The sequence below is a fragment of the Cygnus atratus genome, chromosome 7 (assembly GCF_013377495.2).
Source record: "Cygnus atratus isolate AKBS03 ecotype Queensland, Australia chromosome 7, CAtr_DNAZoo_HiC_assembly, whole genome shotgun sequence".
In the NCBI taxonomy this organism is placed as follows: domain Eukaryota; kingdom Metazoa; phylum Chordata; class Aves; order Anseriformes; family Anatidae; genus Cygnus; species Cygnus atratus.
This window is the reverse complement of record NC_066368.1, coordinates 8,053,800-8,076,674: the sequence shown is the minus strand read 5'-3', so window position 1 is coordinate 8,076,674 and position 22,875 is coordinate 8,053,800. Positions and strand designations below refer to the sequence as shown.

Genomic DNA, 22,875 nt, shown 5'->3' with positions numbered 1-22,875 from the left:
TTAATCAGACTCAGACAGCTTAATAGGAGAATGTTCTGGAGGCTCTTGGGGATTCCTCTGGCAGTAATCCAGTACAATTGCTACACACACCTTCTGCTGGAAGTTACGTCCAATATTTTGCAGATTAACCTGAAATTGCTCTTATGAGTGGGCAAGATATAACAGTAAAGTAAACCCAAGTTTATTTAACAGTATGAGAAGATAGAAAACTGCATACATGAACACAGAAAAGAAATGAAACGCAACATGCCTTACAGCCATCTGATGTTTTGATTTAACTTGTGTTTTGCATTCCATTCAACCAGTTGTGAAAGTCAAGAAAATTGCCGGATGGTTCACATTAGTGTCACAATTCAGGGAAAAAAACAAAAACACCTCTAGGTAAATGGATGCAAGCTTTAATAGGAAACCTGGCTTGGAGTTCTTTCTGGAAACCCCATTGAAATGCAGGTGATCCTTGTAGCTTAGTCTTAATTCATAATTCTCTTGCTAATGAAGTGCTATCTTAAACAGCATTAGCTTTTGAAATGAAGTCTCTTATTAGGTGAACTGAGACAGAATAACTTTGTTGCAAATAAATATACACATTTGCAAATAAATACGGTTCATATAATAGAAATACAGCTCTTCTGGGTAAAAACACTTTCAAATTGATACATAAATTCAACATCAGTACATAACCTTTGATAACTGACAAACATTCTAATCAGAAGACTGCAAAAAGAATGCAGCCCATTAGTACATATTGGTATAGTTACGACAGAGAGGTAAAACAATAAGCTGAAGGATAACAGTGCGTTTTGATCACTGCTGCCATAATCACAGCTTGGTAAATCATACTGTGGTTCTTTTTATTTCTAATTCCCACTGTTTTTCTTGTGGAAAGTAATATACCAGTATGTTTAAGATTTCCATGGCTATTTTGAAATGAGGAAATTAACTGAGATTTATATTCTGCTAAAAGAATGGTGCAAAATTGGTTTGAAAAGATAATTCACTGTAAAAAAAAATATCTGTAAGAAATGTTAGTGTAACAATATTGGTCTTGTTCCTTTACATTAGCTTGTTGGTCTTAGTTCCATCAGCTGCTATAGAAATTTTCAGAGGAAACTAGCTCCTCCTGAAGGTCAAGGAGAGCTGGTAGACTCCTCCCAGGAAATCAGTGCTGGCTGAGTGACTTGCAGGAACAAGGCAGTTGCCTCAAGTGTTCTCCAGTATAGGTGGAAGAATTTTAAGATAGTCAAATCCATGCTTTTCAGCTTTTACTGCTCTAGGTAAAGTGGATATGCACCTCACCTTGGTGAGACCTCATTAACTAGAGTTATAAATCATTAAGAGATCCTCAAGCAAAAGACGCTGCAGTGCAGAACCACAAAGCGTTGACAACTCTTAGGCTCTGGGCCACTCTTGCAGGTTAAGCTGAGTTAAAGCTTTCCACTCGCTAATTGTGAAAGGAGCTCTATGGGATGGATGAAGTGAAAATCTTTAGTGAATGCTTATAATTTCAGTAGAACCCTAGGGTCATATGAAGAACTGGCACTTCCTATGTCGGCCAGAGTTGTGAACACTTTTTGTGGCTTTGCTGATTGATTCTGTTGCAGAATTTCCTGAAAGGTCTATCTGCTGGAACATAAACAAGGTTTGGTGAAAGCATTTTTTTTTCCCTGTTGTAGTCATTAAGGCTTATTAAGTGTAGTGATAGGACAAGAGGTAGCGGTTTTAAACAAAAAGAGGGTAGATTTAGATTAGATATTAGGAAGCAGCTCTTCACTATGAGGACACTGGAACAAGCTGCCCAGAGAAGCTGTGGCTGCACCATCCCTTTAAGTGTTCAAGGCCAGGCTGGATGGCGCTTTGAGAAACCTGGTCTGGTGGGAAGTGTCCCTGCCCATAGCAAGGGGGTGGGAACTAGACTGTCTTTAGAGGTCCCTTCCAACCCAAACTATTCGGTGATTCTATGATTACTGCCTACATAAATCTGTGGGGAAAATTGTCAAAACTTTTGGGTGGCTGAGCTCATACTCATTTTAATGACTGTTCATGCATATCCAACATTTAGAATAGCAATGCAGTGTAACACTGATAGTCAAAGAAAACAGAAGTACTGATTACAGTCTATCTGAAGCATTGCCTTGTTTCAGGTGTGCCAGGTGCCTCAGGGCAGCAGCAGGAGCTGTTAAAGCAGTAAGGTGCTGCTGGAAGGAGCAGACACCATCTCCTCGTTTCTTTGTTATCAATGATACTCTCCAGTACCATTGGTTTTGCTTCTCTTGGCAAATAAACATTGGGAAAGTCAAGTGGGGACAGGATGGGGGTTGGCTGCTGATGAGACTCGCCTGTCACCTCCTGTTGGCAGGATAGCTGTGCTAGCGACATTTGGAGTTTCTCCAACAAAATGGCTAAAAAAGCCCCAAACAAATTACATCAATGCAATTCCATGAACTTGAGAGGATCAATTTTCTTTTCCTCTTCTGCACTGCTCAGAAGTCTACCTTTATTCCACTGAAAACAGTCAGAGCAATCACAGAATTTTGCTCTCTATCTTCATAGCCTGGAGTATTTTACCTCAAACAAACATTTACTAAACGCAGAACAGGAAAACCGGAGAACATGAAGAACATGTTCTTCTGTGAAGAACAGAACTACCTATGCCTTCAACCCTGTTTTAAATGAAAGTGTTGTACTGTTGTAAATGTAAATGAAAGTATTGTGAAGCCTCATTTGATAAATGTGTTTTACCAAACAGCTTCCCAGCTCAAGCTCCACATCTAGGAGAGCTGCAGGAATGCCAGTGTATCCTGAGTAGGTGTAAGAGAGATGAGGGTGTGCCTGGGCAGGTGAAGGAGAGTTTCTACTATTGGGAAAATGTTAATAGTGAAACTAAGATATTTACAGGGTTTTAAGGCTCTTGATTTTGCATGTAGGTACCTAAATTTGGTCAAAATCCAACTTAAGTATTTAAGTTCTTTTCTGAATTTGAGACTTTCTCATCACAAATAAATCAAGAAAGCCAGAAAATAACCAAAGAATTCAAGAAAAGAACCTGAAGGTAAGAGAAAAGGAAGATGTGCATACTTGTAATGTAACTGAATGTGCACCTTTCCTCCTTTTCTACGTTCCTTACCTCTTCAGAAGACATAGTCTTTTGTTTCCTGTTTTCTTTTCTCCCCTCTGAAGTCTTGCACATTGAGGTCCAGAAAAGTTTTTTTTTTTACAGTCAAAGTCTGGTATTAATCCTGTCATAACAAAGATTGCTTATTTGCCAAGCCATCAAGCCTAGTTTATGTGGAATTCACCTGACTAATTCTGCATTAATAATATGATTAAAAACTATGTTTAAATCATCATCATTTATTACTAAAAAAGAGTAAGCCATCTCTTTTTTAAAAAGAAGAGATGAAATTTCATTTATAGCGAATTCTTGCAAGTAGTTCTAAAACCATTTTAGTTACGAAACATTGGAGTGATTAATGCATAGTTGTTTATATTTTAATACTTGATTTATATATCAGATCTGTATTTGTGCACATTGTCAAACTTTATTCTGTTCTTGTCAAAATACTTATTACTGCTGACAGGTGTAACATGCTCACATTAATCCTTAATTCCTTGATTCAATTTTCTAATTGTTTTTTTGGCATGAGATTGGAGCCATTTAGTTTTACGTGATTTGTCTTATGGTATAATAACACACTCTTAAAAATTGGATGCACCTAACTTACAATGCTAAACAGAAATAAATATATATTTATATATATATATAAATTCAGATTTTCAGTGTGTGTGTGTGTATATATATATATATATATATACACTGAAAATCTGAATTTCTATAGCACTTCTGTAAGAAACCACTTCTTGGAGTACAGATAGAACTACAACCCTTTACATTTTTCCCTTTCCCATATTCATAGTTTAAAAAGTATTTTCATCGATAGCCAGATGAGAATTAATGTTAAACTGTTGGTGCATTGCGTCCAAAGAGGTTCTAAACTCTTATAGCTAATCCATGAACATCTCCTTGGTCATTGTTACCTTCTCCTGCTCCTCTCACCCCTTCATGCTGCTGCCTTCTGTTGCCCATTCTGCCAGCTAAGAATGGCAGAATACATTTCCCATTTTTTTCTTGGGCTGTGTGCTTAAAACTGTTCATTTATGTTATTACAAAACTGCCAGATAACACAATGCAAGGTTTGATGGGGTTTCCAATACTTAAATTAAAAATAAACCTGTTTTATTACTTTCTTGTCATTACAAAGCAGATGTGATAACTTAATAGTAATGACTATTTTAATACAGGTATGGCTGTTTTTATGCCAGTAACAGTAGCGCTGTTATCTGTGCTTTGGGGGGGGGGGGGGATAGTGCTAAAATTTCTTTCTTTTAGAAACAGATCAGGGGTGAGCAGAGTCTGCCCAAGGCTTGTTAATTCCTCACAACCTCACCCAGGCTGCTGGACTTTAGATTTTCTGAAACAAATCTGAAGAGTGGAGAAATTTTTCTCTGATAAAAATGGTGAACCCTGGGCAGAATTCTTCTGACACTTAGTTCTCTGACTAAATAATTAAGTAGAAATTTAAATTTTATTATTATTTACTCTCAGTTTTATTCCTTAGTTTCTCCCCTTTTTTATTGTCTACATCCGCTAACTTAGTCTTTTCTTGTCACTAGCAATAATTATAATAATATATACTCTTTGAGCCTTTTATCCTTTTCTGGTTTTCTTCCCCTTCCTTTTCACCTTCCCACCTGTCAGTTGTGTGTAAGAAAGAGGATATAAAAGCAAAGTGTTGTTTAATAAGACAAGTATTTGTTTATTCTGTATTCTACTGGTAAAGTTTTATTAACTCCGTGATTGTCATTTGTGCTTTTTGGCAAAAGCAAAAGTCACTTTTTTTTTTTTTTGTGCAGGGGAAAAAAAAGAAGATAATTCTAGTAAGTAAATCACGGTAGCTAAGTGCTTTGGGCAAACAAACATGTGCCTTATCTCTTCCAAAAAAAAAAAAATGTGGAAAATGCATGATAAATGGTACATTTCAGAGAACATGTTATGTCACTAGGAAATAACTTTGATTCATGGTTATTTATTTATCTTTAAACAACTGACAAACCTTGGAGAATCTAAATTATTATCATTTGCTCTGTGCTTCTCTGGCGTTTTGCTAGAAAATCTAAATGATGTGAGGTAAGATTATACATCTCCTTTTTCAGTAATAATGTTCCATAAAGAATCCCAATTTTTAAGCACAAATAGAAAATTCCTACTCTATGTGATTTTTGGATGAGGTCCTCTGTAAAAATATTTATCAGAAAGTTTCCTCCAATTGTGTTTAGAAAAGTATTAGTATAAACTTCAAACAGAAAATGACGACCTGTTAATGAAAGGTTATATATTGCACAGCAATATAAAATATCAATTTGACATATAATTCAACATTTTTTCATCAAATTAAAAGACATAACAATAAATTTGTTCCTTTCAGTGCTATGTCTGTGTATACTGTATTTCAAATTACAATTTAAAATGAAGATTTAATTTTGTCTGTCTTTTTAAATGGGATGAACAGAATAGTTCAGTTGGAAGGGACCTTCAAAGATGCAGTATATAGTCCAACTGCCTGACCACTTCAGGCCTAACCATAAGTTAAAGCATGTCATTGAGGGCATTATCCAAATGCCTCTTGAACACTGACAGGCATAAATAGAAAGGAATCATGTTATTCTATTTGCTTTGGTGACAAATCAGGAGAGATGACTTAAATGCTCCATTACTTGCACTACTAATACTAATTCTTTTAATAGCAAATGCTCTTTCAAGATTCAGAGCCACTACAAGGTGAAGTAGGAAGCACAGGGTGACAGTGAGCTGAGTTTAACTGCCATGGGGCTCCATCCCTGTCTAGATGGTTGGAAAGAGGGAACTAGGAAGAAGCGCTGGAGTTAGCGGCACATGTTAAACAAGACCTAAGGTCTCGGGGAGGTGCAGGTGCTGCCTGTTGGGGCAGTTGGGAAGCCATCTATTTTGACAATTGAAAGTGCAATAGATAGGAGTGAATGAAAGCACAGAATAGTAGGAGAAGTTATCAGAGAGGTTTACACCAGATCGGACTGCTGTCAGGACTGGTATGTTGTATTATATTACCCTATGCCTATGCTTGTCTGATTAGATTTAAACTGCCCAGGGCACAAACTAGCTGCTAATCGGAATGATCCCATCAAGACCTTTTTCTATATTAAATGCTGTGATCAGAAGAAATTTATTTTTTCATTGCCCTTCAGCATATGTAAGTCAAAGAAACCTTAATAAGAAAAATTTCCCACACCATTTCTTTTCCCGTAATCCACTGATACTGCTTTTGTGTGTGTGCAATCAATGCTTTTAATTTTAGTATGGCTCTTTTCACCCCCCCCCTTTCTGCATTTCTTTTGGTATAGAGTCATATCACACAGCAGTGCCTGTCTAGGTGTTTTGCTGATCATAGATTGATGGAAGTCATTGGTGGATACACACCAGCTTAAGAAAAACACAGAATCTATTCTCCTCTTCTGTTGCTTTGGCCAACATTAGGCCACTGGGTTACAGAAAATTAAATTAAATGCCTCAGATTTAGTTTAATCAGTTTAATAAACATTTCTTATGCTGTTTTTTAAAAGTGATTGTTGTTAGCTGAAACTTCTGGGGTTTTACCTTTATAGTGTCATCATTTGGTAAGGTTTTAGTGAATATAGGTTGTCAATCACTGTGTCTTGGCAATTTTAAATTAGATGACACTTCTCGCCAAGTTATTTTAATGCAATCGCCTTAAATGAATCTACAAACATGCCTTTCAAATATGACCAGGTAGTAAAATTAAGTATATTTATCTATTGCTCAATTTATTGCAGTGTTCTCTATTTCCTTATCTCCACTGAGCAGTAATAAATGTTGGTTACTTGGATGTAGAAAAATAGAAAATGATAATTGCTTCACATGATGGAAGTGCCTTTGTTTTCTTTATATCTAGTATTTCACTGTATTTTACTTAGCTAAACTATCATTCTTCTTCATATATTTGAATCAGTTGACATTTTATATATACTTTGCATTTTGCATGTAAATGGAAAGTTTTATGGCTTTGAATTTTGAATGAAAACATCAAACTGGTATTTTGCCTTGGAACATGACAGACATTCTAAAAATTTACAAACAAGAAAAAGAGAGAAATACTTATGCTGATTTTGACCTAATGTTTTCAGAAATATCTTTAGGGGTTGACTAAACATTTAAGCTCTTAAAAGTGAAATGCCTGTCTCATAGCAAGCACAAAATATGGAAACGTGTAAATATGAAAACACTGTAAATTGTCATATTAGAAACTTATTCTATGGCTTTGTAGGTTGCTCTGCTTCCTTCTAGCTCCTAGTATCCTCAATCTTGGTAACTTGAGACCAATATGGCAGCAACCATTCAGTTGACAGCTAACTGCAAATTAAAAGATCTATATAGCCAGTAAGAGAGAGATGCTTAGTAACAGCACATACCTCCTACCAGCAAAAGCACTGTTATATACTGTCTTATATGAGACAAAGTAAGATGATAATAATGCAGGCAACATTTGAAGGGAGTTTGTAAGTTTATTTAAATAAAGTAACATTGCACCTGTTTTCTGTGTGTGCAGAACATTCAGAAGGAACCTGCCTCACAGAAATCACTTGCTTACCAAGACAGACACATAGAAGGCAGACTTACTGGTCTGGGAAACTTAAGAGAGATCTTAATCTCTCTCATCTATCTACTCGTTTCCCCGTTTTGACATCAGGAGGGCTAGGTGACGGCTGGTTGCTGGTTCCTTTAGACTGGTACTTCTGATTCTTAGAATATGTGAAATTCTAGTACTCTTAGATACCATTGTGTATACCGAAAATATGTTGTGATTTTCTAAGACTAAGAAGTTGAAATTGCTAGATTTAGTGAGCTATAAAATTAGAATAATAATTTTGTTGTCTTTATGATCATTTCATTTTTTCTGTTTGATTAGATTTGCAGTGTGGGCTGTTAAAGCCCATTTTTAAGTCAATGAACATGAGTAGGACAATCTGCTTAAATGCAAAGAGCTAATTGGGGAAAAAAAATCTTCATGCTGTTACAATGAATCTTAAAATAAAGAAGTACAAGTAAAAAATATAACTAAAATCCCTATAAACCTTTACATAAGTGCCTTCCTTTTACAGGGTGCTCCTAAACCAATTGCTATCGAGCCATGTTCAGGAAACAAAGCAGCTGTCCTCACGGTATTTTTATGTCTGCCAAGAGGATCATCAGGAGTCCCACCCCCGGGTCAGTCAGGTAAGGCTTGTGATGGTGAGCATTATTTCTGTCCTCATGCAATGAACTCTTGGACAACTGAGCGGATGCAAAATAATGGCACAGTCTATGAATGCAAGGGGCTACGCAGTCAAGGTGTTTAATGCAGGTCAATGTTTAATGAGGAATTTTCATCTGGAATTTGATGTGGTATAGCACATGAAAAGCCCAATGATCAAACAAGGCTGATGTGCAATGACATACTTCAGCACTTCCTGAAATAATATGTTTGTGTACCAATTTTTCGCAGGACAAAACACTTTCATGTGCAGCCACTTCTACAATTTCAGTTCAGCTGCTGTAAATGGTGCTATAAAGGGAATACCAATGCTTATTCTTGCTTCAAGTTAGTGTTTAATGCACTAACTTCTAGTTAAGTTCCTTTGCACCAAGAGAAATTATTCCCAATGCTGTGCTGACCAGGATTCAATTAAAATATTAACATTTCCCAGAATGCCTGTTGGATGAAACCTGGGATTTTTGATTGAATATACCTGCTTCATTAGGAAGGTGTTCACATTGGAAATGATCCCAGCTCATTTTAAAGCAGCATTTGCATTACCTGGAAATACATCTCATGGTAACCTACCTTATCTCATCTATTCCAGATTGTTGTAAAGAACCATTACAGCCATTCTTATAAAATACCTCCTAAACAACAGATACATAAATTCTTTTTTTTTTTTAAATCCTTTAAATACTGCCTATAATGATATGATACAAAATGGTCATGATAAGAAAATTTAGACAATGATCTGGCACTGCACAGATGAGCAGTGTACTATTTCAGAGTTCACTGGAGTGTTTGCCAAAATGAACACCTTTGTAATGAACAATAAGATGCATGATATGGGCCCAAAATACTCATAAGCTAGAAAATATGCTTTAGGACTAACTTTTATTATTAAGAGCCAAAAAGTTAGTTATCGTTCTAACCTTCAAAAATCTATTAAAGAGATAAAAAGTATTGAGTAATGATGATGAGGGCAGACTTGGGTGACTTTTGTTGGAAGTACGCTCAGCCGAGTGTTCTCTCTTCTCCTTTGGGCCAGATGACTATCCTTTATTTATTTGTTTGTTAATTGTTGTTTGTTTGTGTTTCCCTGAGTCCTGAGATGAGGATTTTGTTCTTAAAATGTCATTTATGGCTTGGAATATCGTTTCTGGAAGTGCTATGAAAATGAAAGTGTTACTGATACTTTGACAAATGCGTTTCCTGGTAGAAGTATATAAATGTAAGTGCTCTGAAGGCAGCAATGAAGGAGGAAGGATGTTTAAAATATTCCCTGTTCATGTTTTAAGGAAATGAAAAAGAAACAAAGGTGTTTATAATCTTACAACAAGGAAAAACATTATGAAAGGAAATTAAAAGTAATTGTTGAACTGGAGCTTAATATGCCTTTTTCTGTTGTTTTCAAACTGACCTATGATGTGCTCTTCTGTAGCAAAATGTGCTTAACTAGTTATATCATAATCAGTTTCTATTTACTATTTACAGGTTTTTTTTTTAAGTAATTGCTGTTCTTTGCTGCACATGAGACATGGAGGGAGTAGGCTTTTCAAACATTAGTTGGGTTCAGCAATGCAACAGATGTGTCATTTTCAAAGTTTCTCAACACGTGAAAGAATATACCTCTTCTTAAAGTGCATTATGTCCTCTATTTCATTACTTGGTCTTCTATCAGCTTTGCAGCATATATTTTCAATCCTATTCCTCCATTGCTTATTATGGTCTTTGTCAGACATTTAATATTTAGAAACACCTAATGTTTTCTAATCCCTTCTGCAACTTCTGCTTCGTTCAGGGTCAAAAGCAAATAGGAATGTTTGAGGTATGCAACCATGCTGATTCAACCATTAGGTTATATTGCTATAATCATTTTTCTTAAGTGTAATGAATTTTGGTACCCATGGACTGTTTTCACTGTATGTAACCATGCATAGTCTAGGCAGAAGCTATTATGCAAGTTTGTTGGCATACCTGTAGCTCTACTAATTCACTTCATTCCTGTCCTGCAGCACTACCTGCTGCTTCTTTCCTGGGCTTCCTGGGAGCAGATGCTGTGAACTGTGCCAAGTTATTTGAAATGATGTGGAAGTTTTGTGCAGCAGACATATGTTTGCTATGCAGTTTGTTTCCCTTATGACCTAAGCTAGGTTAAAACAATGATACTTAGGTGGGTGGAAGTAGCATGTTCAGTAATTATGTCTTTCCAAGTAATTTTAGATGCTTCTATTACTTGCATATAATAATTTTCAAGCTTATTGGGATCATTCTAGGATAAAACCGACAGTGTGTCAAACATATTTATTTGAATGATATGTCAATGATACTGATTCTCAGTTCACAGTGTGAGACTGTGTTTCATTTCTTACATGTGTGTGTCTGAAATATAAAGAGAAGAATGCCTGTATTGTTCTGCGTTACATTTTCTTCAAAATCAGGGATGTTAATATTTTCCACAAATAACTAGGCCACACTATTCTGAAGTTATTAAAGTTGTACCCATACATTTTTAACTTCCTAGTTTGCTCGAAAGTGAATTTTGTTTGTTTCCAAGGTTTACGTTAACAAATATTTTTCTGAAAAATGTCTCACTGAATGTTTAAAAAAAAAAAAAAATCCAATATAAAGGTTACTGTTTCTGCAGCATATGTTCTGTACTTCACCTTTATCAGCAGCTGGAAGAAAACTTGAAACTACAGATGGTGGGCTTTGGCCAAAGGCTATGCAAGGCAAAAACTTCTCTAGGAGAGACCATATGTCCCAGTGCAGATCTGAGTGTTCTCTACGTCCTGCACAAAATGCTCAGAACTTTACAGAAGAAGACTTCTGTATTGTTTAGTTCTAAGTGCTAATGCTATGAGGATACAAATCAGTACTAGGTTGACGCAATTAAAATATTTAAGATTAATATGTGGTTCAAGATAGGTCTTATAGAGATTGGTCATATAGACTCAGGTGAAATACTGATTAAAAAATGAATTTACTGCAGAAAAGAAACAGTATTCATTCTAAGTCACATTTTTCAAGGATGGAACAAATTGTACAGTTAAACATCATGAAAATCTGGAAAGTCAATAAATGTTTCCATTGTATGACATTAGGTGTGGTACAGAAGGCCTTATATATTTTGGTAGGTGTATGTTTTGGAGAGGATATTAGTAATTTAATTATATTTATACAGAGTAAGAAGTGCTTTCAAATGAAATTTTGCTTGGATTAAAGCAGAAATTAGAATAAAATTATAAATTAGAACAATCAATGAAAAATATTAAGGAATGTTAACAGTGATAAAACTAAATATCTCAGTCATGGCTAGACAAACAGAACATAGTTTTCTCATTCTTCAGTTGTCTCATTGGTGGCATTGCACCTGAGCAATCAGATATGATCAAAATTCAGAGGTTCATGAAAATATGGATTCTTTATACGATCCATGTGTATAGTAATATGCATGCATCTGTGTGTGTGTATAGCAGAAAAATCAACCACTTGTGGGAAGATTACAATATACAATGCACATGTCCTGCAGGTTCTATGATAGACTGGAAGCTAAAGATCATCTGTTCTTGCTGTACTGTCTGACCCCATGCTTTAAATAGCTTAAACATTTCTTAATATCAAGAGAGATCTAATAATGACAGCAGCTGCAACCAGATCTCTAGAAAGAACTAAATTATACATCTCAAAGAGTATTGAAAAAATATAGGAGGAACAAGAAGATAATATATAAATTACTTAATGTGAAAATTACTTAATAGAAAAATGTGCTGATGGATTAGCAGCAGTGGCAAGACCAAGAATAACTCCTTGAAGGTCTTAATACAACTCTAGTGACACATTGGGCAATAGAGAAAGAATAGCCTGGTAGTGTGATAAATTCTGCTAAAAGAACTGTGGTCATGTCATCATTATTATTAAAGACAGCTAAATCCCACACTTTGAGGTATCAAGGTGTTGTAGAAAAAGTTTATAAAACTCCATGATAAATGTTTTCATCATTCTTGAAGGACAATAAATATTCTAAAGCACAAGGAGAAAAAAGAAAACTAGAACACGTCAAAATAATACAGAAGCAAAGGATGCAGTTTGTGAATTATTTACATGTTGATACATTACTTTCACACAGCAAAATGTCCCTAGCAGGTAGAAGTGGTAGAGCACCCAGTAAAGGTATTTTTCCATTAAAACAGTGAGTTGAATGGTCTCTGAAGGTGTATGTGTATGTATGTTTCTCTCTTTCTATTAAACCACAGAGGACATCTAACTTTTGTATGACTAAATGAGATAAATCTAACGTAATACATGAAAAATAAAACCTGCAAATTTAAATCAAGAACTAAGTAAATTATAGTCATTAATAGAGCAATTTCAGAGGAAAGATTTTTTTCACTGCTTGTACAGTGTGCATCATAGAAGACTGCATACAATATTCTATCGTTACAAATATAAATGATGATAGCAAGTTTTCCTGTTCAATAGGCCTCTCCAATAGTGCTATCTGAAAGTTACTCTCTGATATCTGTGAATGAAAACAAAACTTCATATAATTCTGTCCACACTAACTGGCATTCACTCCTACTTAATCAGCAAGCTACAATAGGATCACAGAATCAATAAAATTACCATGCCATCTGCCTGCCCTGTACTCACCATCTTAATGAATAACGACTCATTAAGTGTTCTACAAGACAATTAGCTCTGGATGGGGGTTTCAGTAACAAGGCTTTCTTAATACTGTTTCTAATTTTCTCTGATTAAAATATAAAATTTAATATATAAGAGGCACATTATTTAAAATATGAAATAAATATTATATTTAATGACATTGCTCAATTTTTCTGAACCTTTGAAACAAAACTATAGGCTAGTGTTTTCTAAATGCTAAGGAGAAGAATACCCATTCCCATATGTGGAACGTGTATGTATATGTACCTATCTCAGTGTGCAGTAAAATGGCAGTTGTAGACAAGGGTGAGCAAGTCCAATGAATTTCTACTTGCTAAAACACATACCCTGCTAAATCCCTTTTTATTTGCAAAATAACCCAATTTAAAGTCACATGGGTTACAAGGAGGAATAAAAAATTTCTTGTAGAAAAATGTTAAAGGCATTGGTGGAAATATACTGTAAATAAGACAATGCAGAAGAAGATGAATACAACAGAATGTCTTATGTATCTATATGTTGAATCTATTATGGCTTTTTCTCGTGTTGAAGGCTATCTAAAGAATATTTAAGGAAAAAATACAAGAACAAATAATGAAAAAGTTAATATATAAGTGGAATTGTACAGTGTAATGTATGGAGTAAATATTAAGGGTTTGTGTGTGCATGTTGAGGGTCTAGATTTTTTTTGTATACTCAGAGGGAAAAGACAAGGAATACAGAAAAGATGTATGAATCTGATTCTGCATTATGAAGTATATCTGTGGGCCTACTGAAAACCTCCTGCCTCACCGCAGCAATAAGGCTGAAGAGAGGAGGGTGAATGTCAGAGCTTCATTTGCTTGCTTTAATCCTTTGTCTTCTGAGACATGCATGTTCTGATACAGTATTTCTCCTCTTTGCAGACATTTTCTTATACTCTGAAAAAGTTAAATTTTATTTTAAAAAAATAATAAATAAAAGTCTTGAGGCTTGCTATTGTTTAGAGCAGAAGACCAGATCATTAATCTTTGTCCTTTGTGTGGATTCTGTTCAGACTAGAAAATAACACTTAAGAGTTCAACAGATGTATGTATGCTGTGGTGTCAGGTAGCTAGTAGACGGTGCAAGTAGTGTTGGCAAGGTGTCTCTTTTAGAACAGTGCTTATGCTGGTTATATATTTCATGCTATATAAAACATGGCATTAACTTCTGGTGGTTTTACCCTGATGGACAGCTGAACACTACCACAACCGCTTTCACTCCCCCTCTTCAGAGAGAAAGAGGGGCAGGAAGAAAGTATGATGGGAAACAAAAAGGTTCATGGGTTGAGATATAATAATTTAATTAAAGGGAAAGGTCACACAGAAGCAAAGAGGGAAAAAACAATTATTCTCTACTTCCCATCAATGAGTGGTGTTTGGCCACGTCTTGGAAAGCAGGGCCTCAATACACATAGCGGTTGTTTGGGAGGACAGATGTCTTTATAATGAGAGACCTCTTTCTCCTTTCCCTTTCCCAGCTTTTTGTTTGTTTGTTTTTGTTTGTTTTCCCTATGTGTGGCATCATATGATATGGAATATCTCTTGGTCACTTTATGTCGGCTGCACTGGTGATGTCCCCTCCCCACTTCTTGTCCACCCCCAGCCTATTGGCTTGGGGTGGGGGAACAGATGGAGAGAGTCTTGGTGCTGTGCCAGCACTGCTTAGCAGTAGACAAAACATTGGTGTGATACCAATGCTGCACTAGCTACAAGTGCAGAGCACAGCACTGGAGGGGCTGCTGCAGGGAAAGCTAACTCCAGCCCAGCCAGACCCAGCACGTAACTACTGAGAGCAGTGTACTGGGTGGGGAAGGAGAAGGAGAGGGAGTGCTCTCATCATGAGAACATCCATCCTCCCAAAAAACTGCTACATGTATTGAGGCTCTGCTTCCTGGGACATGGCTGACCATCACTCATTGATGGGAAATAGAGAGTAATTTATTTTCTCTCCCTTTGTGCTTCCATGCAGCCTTTGCTTGTTTGTTTCCCCTCTTCCTTTTCCCTTTAATTAAATTATCCTTATCTCAACTCATGAGTTGATTTTTTTTTCTTTCCAGCATATTTTCTTCTTCCCCTCTTTTTCTAAGGAGGGGGAGTGAGAGAGCGGTTGTGGTGGAGTTCAGCTGTGCAGCAAGGTAAAACCACCACAAATACTGCACGCAGCATTTTGAAGGCAGATATGGACTAGTAACTACAGACAAAAGAGAAGTCTTCAACCGGGCTATGGGAAGAAGAGTTTAACCTAGAAAAGGAATGCAGAGCTTATATAAAAAGTTTTTTTCTCTTTTCTTCACCACTCCTGGGAAGAAAAAAACAAAAGTAGAAACCTGTCTCCAGAAAATATTATACGTCTGCATTGTAGGAATTATGCCTCCAAGGAGTGAATCAGTGTTAGTTTACATAGCTCAGCTTGTAGAGGTGCATGCATTTGAATGTCTTGATATGGAACAGGATTTTGTTAAAAAATTACCTTTACTGTCTAGACTGGAGATTGAGTTTAATTTCTCTCTCTCTCTCTCTAATGTAAGGCATGACTAAAACATTTAGTACAGAAATAAATTTTGGAAATTGCATTGAAGAAGTCTCTCTCTTAGCTAACAATATGCTGCCAGTGAAATGCTCAAAAACCAGAAAGAGTTAAAATGCGTGAGAAAATCAAAATAGTCTTTGTAAGAGATTAACGACTACAACTAAAACTCTAATTGACATACTAAGCAGTAACTTCAATTTATAGACAAATCAGTTTGTCAAATGGTATGATCTCAAAATAAGTAAATTCTAGAGTTATTTTTGTTAACTGGAGATCCTTGGCAAAACAGCTCTTTAAGACTTAGTGGAGACTGAAATCATCTATTCTGAAGACCATTTTACTGATGGAGTTGCTTTTTTTTAAATAGTAAGGCCTATTTTGGCATTACTTTTCTGCTTAATTCTGTTCTTCTGCACTGCATCAAATGAGGGAGCAGACTGTGTTTATAGTATTGACACTGTGAAAAGAACACAGTGGTAAGTGGCAGATGGTGCTGATGATTACTTGAAAAATATTTATGGCAATAGCAAAAACAAAATAGATAATAAGTCCCAGTGGCCAACCACCCAGCTTCCCACCCCAGCCCCAAAGCAATTCCCACCCAAACCCAAAGCAATTATTTTTGCAACCTGCAGGGTAAAGTCTTCACCTAAAAAGCATTGAGGTTCTTAGCATAGTAAGCTTTGTAAGTGATGAAGAATGAGGTAGGTATTGATTTTGTCTGGTCTTATTGTTAATAATTTTAGGTGGACCTGTTATAAATTACTTTTTACATCATTCTAGCCATAGCACCTTGATTCCTTTTTATTTCTGTAAAATTTACTTGAAAAAAATGTTGTAAACAATTTAAAATGAAGAACATGCTGCATAATGTTAGCAATGTGTCTTCCACAAATCTTGGCAAATGTTACTTATTGATTGGCCAATAAAAGCTGCATACTATACAGCTATGAAATGGGGGGGAGAGGCAGGAGCAGGGAGAACAAACAGAGGAGGTTGAGATGATTGTTTTACAACTTTATCACTGGATTCCCTGGCCTAGAAGAACTCAATAAAATGAGACATATTAATAAAAACTGTTAAATACTATGAACACTTTGACAACTAGCTATTCATTGTTCAAACTAAAATGATCACTGTTCCTCCAGAGTATTAGAAATACATTTTTTTTCTGCTCTTGGGGTTTTTTGCACTTTTAATGTCTGATGAAGTTCTGAACACTGAAATATAAGCCCAGTCATGTACATCTCCTCAATTGTTCGTGGTGATGGATGAGCCATTTTCAGGTTGCATCCAGATGGCAATTTGCCAGGTTCCCTTCCTCGCTCATTATGAAGACTACAGAGACAATAGTGGATGCTCATGGTCCTAAACTTGTAGTTGTCAAAGAATCATCATCCTTCAAGCATACCTGCCAGCTGACCATCAGCTAAAACACTCAGGACATTGAATATCTATAGCACTAAAAGTGAGAAAGTACCCAGTAATACAGACCTTGCCTGTTGCTGGGTCTGTGTCACATAATCTCTTTTATCAGTTCTGCAAGGTTATTGTTTTCTCTTCTCACCACTCATATTGGAAGACTAGTCTATTGATCACAACAGTAGTGTTACAGTACTTCTAATTTCCAACTTAAATGTATCCGGAGGTGATGATGGAAGAGATCCTTTATGTCAAATTCCTGTTTTCAACCTGACATCTATCACCCACAGTATTTTAACACAGACAACATATATCTTTTCCACCTTCATTTTGCCTGGCTAAGGCAAATAAGTTCTACTTTAAACATGTTATTCAATCATCTGAACACCTTTGTAGCACTGTCCCAGTTTCAGCTTTAGTTCTCTTTTTTTTTTTTTTTTTTAAACTTTGCATGGCCAGGTTGTACTCAGAGGGCCACGTGAAGTCCCATCTGGCCTTGCCCAATGGCACTTATATTTCCTTGCTGTATCCCATTTAACATTTACTTTTTTTTTTTTTTTTTTTTTTAACAACTGTACCCTTTTCCAACTTGGTCATTCTGTAGCCAACTTCTTACATCCCTGCCCTTCTCTTCTTCAAACAACGAGCTTCTAGTGTATAAGTTTCTGCTTGTTCCAAAATACAAGTTTGAATTTAGCACAGTTGAATATGAATGCATTTATATTGCTTGAATTCTTGTGGTCATGCATCTCTCTCTGTTTTATATTCTATTCCTTCTCTGTATTGATGATAACATATCAATGTTTGTCATGATTGAATTTCAGCAGCATGCTCCTACTTTTATGCCAAGACTTTTAATGGAAATATTAAACAAGACTGGTCAGAAGATTGATTCTTGTTGCCATGCTATACCTTCACCAGCCTCCTTCTTTGTAACCACTCTATTTTCTCTCCTTCATGCACTTGTCTGCTCTCCATAATCCCTGTACTATCTATCATTTTTGTGTCCATTGATAATATCCCACAGCATAAAATATCTTTCAAAAATCTAGATAGAATAATCTTCTGCATGTTGTTATCTAGAAAATCAGTTAACGTACTGTAGAAAGCTATCAGATTGTTCTGGCACAATCTTTGATGAAATGTTGTTGCATTTTGACCCCTCCCTTTTTCATTTACCTGACTTTAATTATTCTTTTCTGCCAGTATCATGTAGCTGAATCTGATGAGTAACAAACTGAATATTTTTTTCCTTTTAGAATCTAGACAATTTTTAGTATGAAATAAATACCATTTACTTTTCTCAATTTACATACCCTGCGTTTTTCATGACAGATTACTAAAAATCCCTGTTACCAGCCTTTATCTTCTTCCATTCTTACAGAACTAATGTTCTGATTACTCTAATGTCAGTGCATAAAGCTTGTGTTGTTTCAATTTCCATACCCTCATTCCATTATCCCTCTTATTGTATCTCCTTTGATAAACATTATCATACTCCTTGAAAACCATCAAATAATGCACTCAGTTCTGGGACAATATCTAGAAAAAACTTGATCTCCATCTCATTCTTGCTACGTAGTGATTCTTCCTTTTATTTTCCTCTCTCTCTTGTGTTTTATTTATGCAGTGAAAACCTTTAGGTATTTATTTTAATGAACCATTTGTAAGGTCTAACTCAGCTTGATTTTTGGCAATTCTTATTTCACTTTTACATTTCTTTACCTCTAAAACACAGTCTCCTTTGTAGTTTGATCCTTTTTATCTGTTTTCATAGGGTTTCTGCATTCAGAAACTGTGCCTAGCCTCATTCCTTTAGAAGTTCATTGGCTTCTATGTAGCATATTGATAATGTATTCATTGGAAGTCATGGAAGAGTCAAGGGTTTTTCCTGATGAATGTATTGCAGTTCAACCGGAACTATCTGCTTTTCTCTTGATGTAAAAAGGGACAGATTTCTAGCAGTGCTTTTTCCCATGGAGAGTCTGGGTGAGATTTATGGAAATAGTCCATTCCCTTGTACTCCCTACATTGTCATATGGCAGGGGAAGCCTTAGGATTCTACAATGGGCTCCATGTGGAAAGGTGGGGAACTGCTGTTCCTTAATATTTTGGCCCTTCTTTTTCTTGCTGCTTGAATTGCATAACCATGATCACTTCTTCTAAACAAACTGGTAGTTTACAGAGCTTGGTCCTATTTTCTTTTTTTAGGCTGTGAAATCCTATATTGGATGTGATCCTGTATTATTGGATGTGATGTTTTTTCTTCTGGGTGCATGGTATCTCTTTTAAAACCTATTTGTAAAATGAGCAGTGTGCCTTATGACTAGGTGAATGCTATACATAGTGTTAGCATAGGCTCAGTGGTGTCTAATGAGTCTGATCCCAAGTCCAAAAGGGAGAGAAATGGAAAACAGCTTAATCATTCGTACTCATTAAAAACAGAAATGCTAATCTGCCTTTAGACACTGAATAGTCAGACAGATTGATTATTTTTATGATGTCTGGCCATCAAAGTACAAAGTGCAAAGTTCTTGCACATTTTATTTAGATAAAAGGTAAACATTTTAGCATATTTTTCCAGTGAGATTCGTGCATGTTCAGTGATGAGGAAGGCCACGGGATTAGCAGGATTTACATAGAGTGAAATTGGTAGGATGTAAAAAATAAAAGTAATTCATACACAGGAAGAAGTTAGATGTTCAATTTGACTGTCCTCTAGGCAGACTCTTAGGTACTCTGCAAGACTAAGCTTTACACTGCTGAAAAAGATTGTAGGTTGTATGGTATTTGTCATTCTTAATAGAAATCCTAAAAACAAACAAACAAACACAAAACTTTAGCTAGTATAATTTATTTCACACAAACGTTTATGATTCGGTGATTTAGTAATCAGATGATGCTATTCAGCAGTGTTTTTTCTAACACTAGTGTTAGAACACTCTTGATATAAAGACCCACTGCTTCTGACATAGGAAATATGCAGTAATAGGACCTGTCTTGTCTGCATTTAGCACTATGAATGTGCAGCTTCACCTTAACCGAGGATCTTATTTGGCCATGGTCCTGCCAAAAAAACACAAGCAGTTGATTTTAATTTTGTACTGTTAAACTTTGAGGATCCAACAGATGTCTAGTTGAGTTGCAAAATTAGGTAATGTGAAGAAATCCCTGTTTAAGTGACAGATTAGATGATAAGTGTCCTTCTTACTGGAAATTGGTGGCCTGCTTTTATGTTATGTTATGTTCAGTCAACATATAGTAGGTGAAGCAGATGGCTTACAGTTAAATTAGAATCATAAACCTTTCAAGGCTAAAGTTATATATGATTTAAATCTTTCAGCAGGGGTCCCATCACCTATTTCTCCTTCCTCTAACTTTGAATTCCTTGAAAAGAAGCACCTTTTTATCAACAGAAGACAAACCTGTTCAAATCCACCACTAGAAATAGTTACATTGAGACCTGTCCTGATTCTTAGTCCATACCATCATGGAAAGTTTCATTCATCACTGGGACAATGCAATTGCTTATAATCTATCTTCCCACATTTATTTTATCACTCTCTTGGGCTAAGATGCTTCTACTGTCTATTTCTGGTATAAAGCCATCCAAAATTATATAAAGACCAATCAGATTTATCATTCTGCGGCATTTGATGTCATCCATCTGTTTATTTATGAAACCATTAAAGACTTATTGAGTTACTAGACTACAGAGAAAATAAATTGAGTTATCATCTATAGTTAAATTCAGTCCTTGCGTCGGCTGTCTTTTCAGCCTGTATGGTGTTTTCTGAAATTACACTGGCTTGCAGACCCAGACTGCAGGAATACATTTACTTCTCAGCCTTTTTATGCCATTTCAAGTGAATTTCTAATGCATGAGCAATTTGTGGTTCAGGAAAATGTTGACAGAAGGATGTCAGGGCTTTCTGCTGTTAGCAGTTTAAAAGCATGATAGGGACAGTTCTCGCTTAAAAGTAGCTCTTAAAAGTTTGGAGCTGCTCAATTTCCAGAATCATTTGATTCCTTCAATCAATATTGTGCAACTATTGTAGGAAGCTAGGTTTAAAGCCTATGGACACAAATAAATTAATATAACTATCATTAAGTAAAACACTTTTAAGATGAAGGATGGAAGAACTACACTCTGTACTCTATATATTCAATTTCTATATTGTAAGTACAAAGGAAAAGGCATAGGGTTTAAAGCTCAAAACTTGCTGTTAAGAAAATTGAATGGCAAACTTGAGAAAATACATCTTAACAGGATACTTTCTGTCTTGTACTAAGAGTGAGTTTGTACGGCATCCTTTCTGGTTGTGAATTAACAGTTCCTTGACTATGAAATCACTAGAAATGTCCTTCTGAAAGAGCTTGTTTGGATCTAGCAAAGATGTTAACTCAAACCACCACAGAGAGCTGAAGGTTGATGTTAAGGAGCTCACAGTAGCTATGGAAGAGAAGTTGCCTGTTAGGACATCTTCCTTTACTGTGACATCTCAACTTCTCTTATTTGTGTACCCTGGATAGTTCTGCTTCATAATTCTTGAACTGAAGGCTAAACGGAGTATAGTTCAGAGATGTCTGTGTGTCAGCTCACATCCTGCTGAACATAGTACATCCAGGCCAGTATTGTCTGTACGAGACTGGAGCTGACCTCTGCATCTCTCTACATTATCCTTTTACTATCTAATTATAGCACTGTGCCTAGATATACAGGTATTTAAGCAGTGCATTCAAATGACTAGGTCTTTGCAGAACATGAAGCAATGCCAACAATGTAAACACCACAAAATGCTGATTTTTGGAATAAGTCTGAGCCTAGCATTGCTCTCAGAACTCATATATTCTGGTGCACCATACCTGACAGCAGAGCTGCTCAAATATTTCTGTGGAGTGCACCACTATATATCCTGTAGCTCCTGCACTAAATGGGCTTCTCTGATATCAGGGCTATTCCTGCCTGCAGTTACCGTGGTTAAAATATATATATATATATATATATATATATATATATATATATATATAAAAAATGTGTTGTATGGTGATTTTTCAGATCTTCCTTACAAAATGGAGCAAAAACAATGGTCTTCGGTAACACCAAAAGGGATATGTTTAGGAATACAGAATTAGTAGGTATGTACAATGAAAAAAAAAGACAATGTTTAATAAATTGATTTTCAAAAAAAATAAAAAATCCAAGGATCAGTTAAACATATGAAAAATAAAAATAAGGAAAAATAATAATGAATTTAGTATTTATGTAAATATTATTGTGCTTGGCACATAAATCACACACCAAAATGCATGTATTGTTCATACTGGAGAAGATGATCTAGGAAGTGACTGAAAGACAATTAATGTAGAAAAATTACAAGTGAAATAATTTATCCAAAAGGGAGACACTTTTCAACTAGCACCTGTATATGAACCACTTTTTAAAGAATCCCTTCTTATAAACTTAATCTTTCTGAAATTTAGATCTCAAAAATGCTAATATTATGTGAAATTTCCAAATTGCTAAACGTGAAGCATGAATCTGAACAGTAGCAGAAAAAGACCAGTCTTGTCACTTTAAGTCTTTCATTTCAATAAAGTTGTCTTAAGCACTCAAAACATGTTAGGGTGTAAATGAAAGATTGCAAAGGAAATTACAATGGCAAACTATATTTAGGGTTGAGAGTGACTCAACGTGACACAATTATGGAGAGTTTAGGATGACAGTGTATCTACCCTTTTCACCCATTCTGTGCTTAATTTCTGCTATTTTTATATGTATTTATTGTAATTTAGGATTCAGTGATATGTGGTCTTGAGTATCTTCTCTTGCATCTGACTGTAAGTGGGAGTTAAAATATCTGTTACCTCGATAAAGGGAAAA

General features: G+C 35.7%; 1 protein-coding gene across 2 annotated transcripts in view; it reads left to right on the top strand.

Moving 5' to 3' along the window:
* ATRNL1 (attractin like 1) overlaps positions 1-22,875 on the top strand; it is a 492,744-nt gene that overhangs the window by 428,733 nt on the left and 41,136 nt on the right. For both annotated transcript variants that reach the window (XM_035547698.2, XM_050711915.1), the window contains one exon: positions 8,212-8,326. In XM_035547698.2, the coding sequence (XP_035403591.1) occupies positions 8,212-8,326 (115 nt within the window). The remainder of the gene's footprint in view (positions 1-8,211; positions 8,327-22,875) is intronic.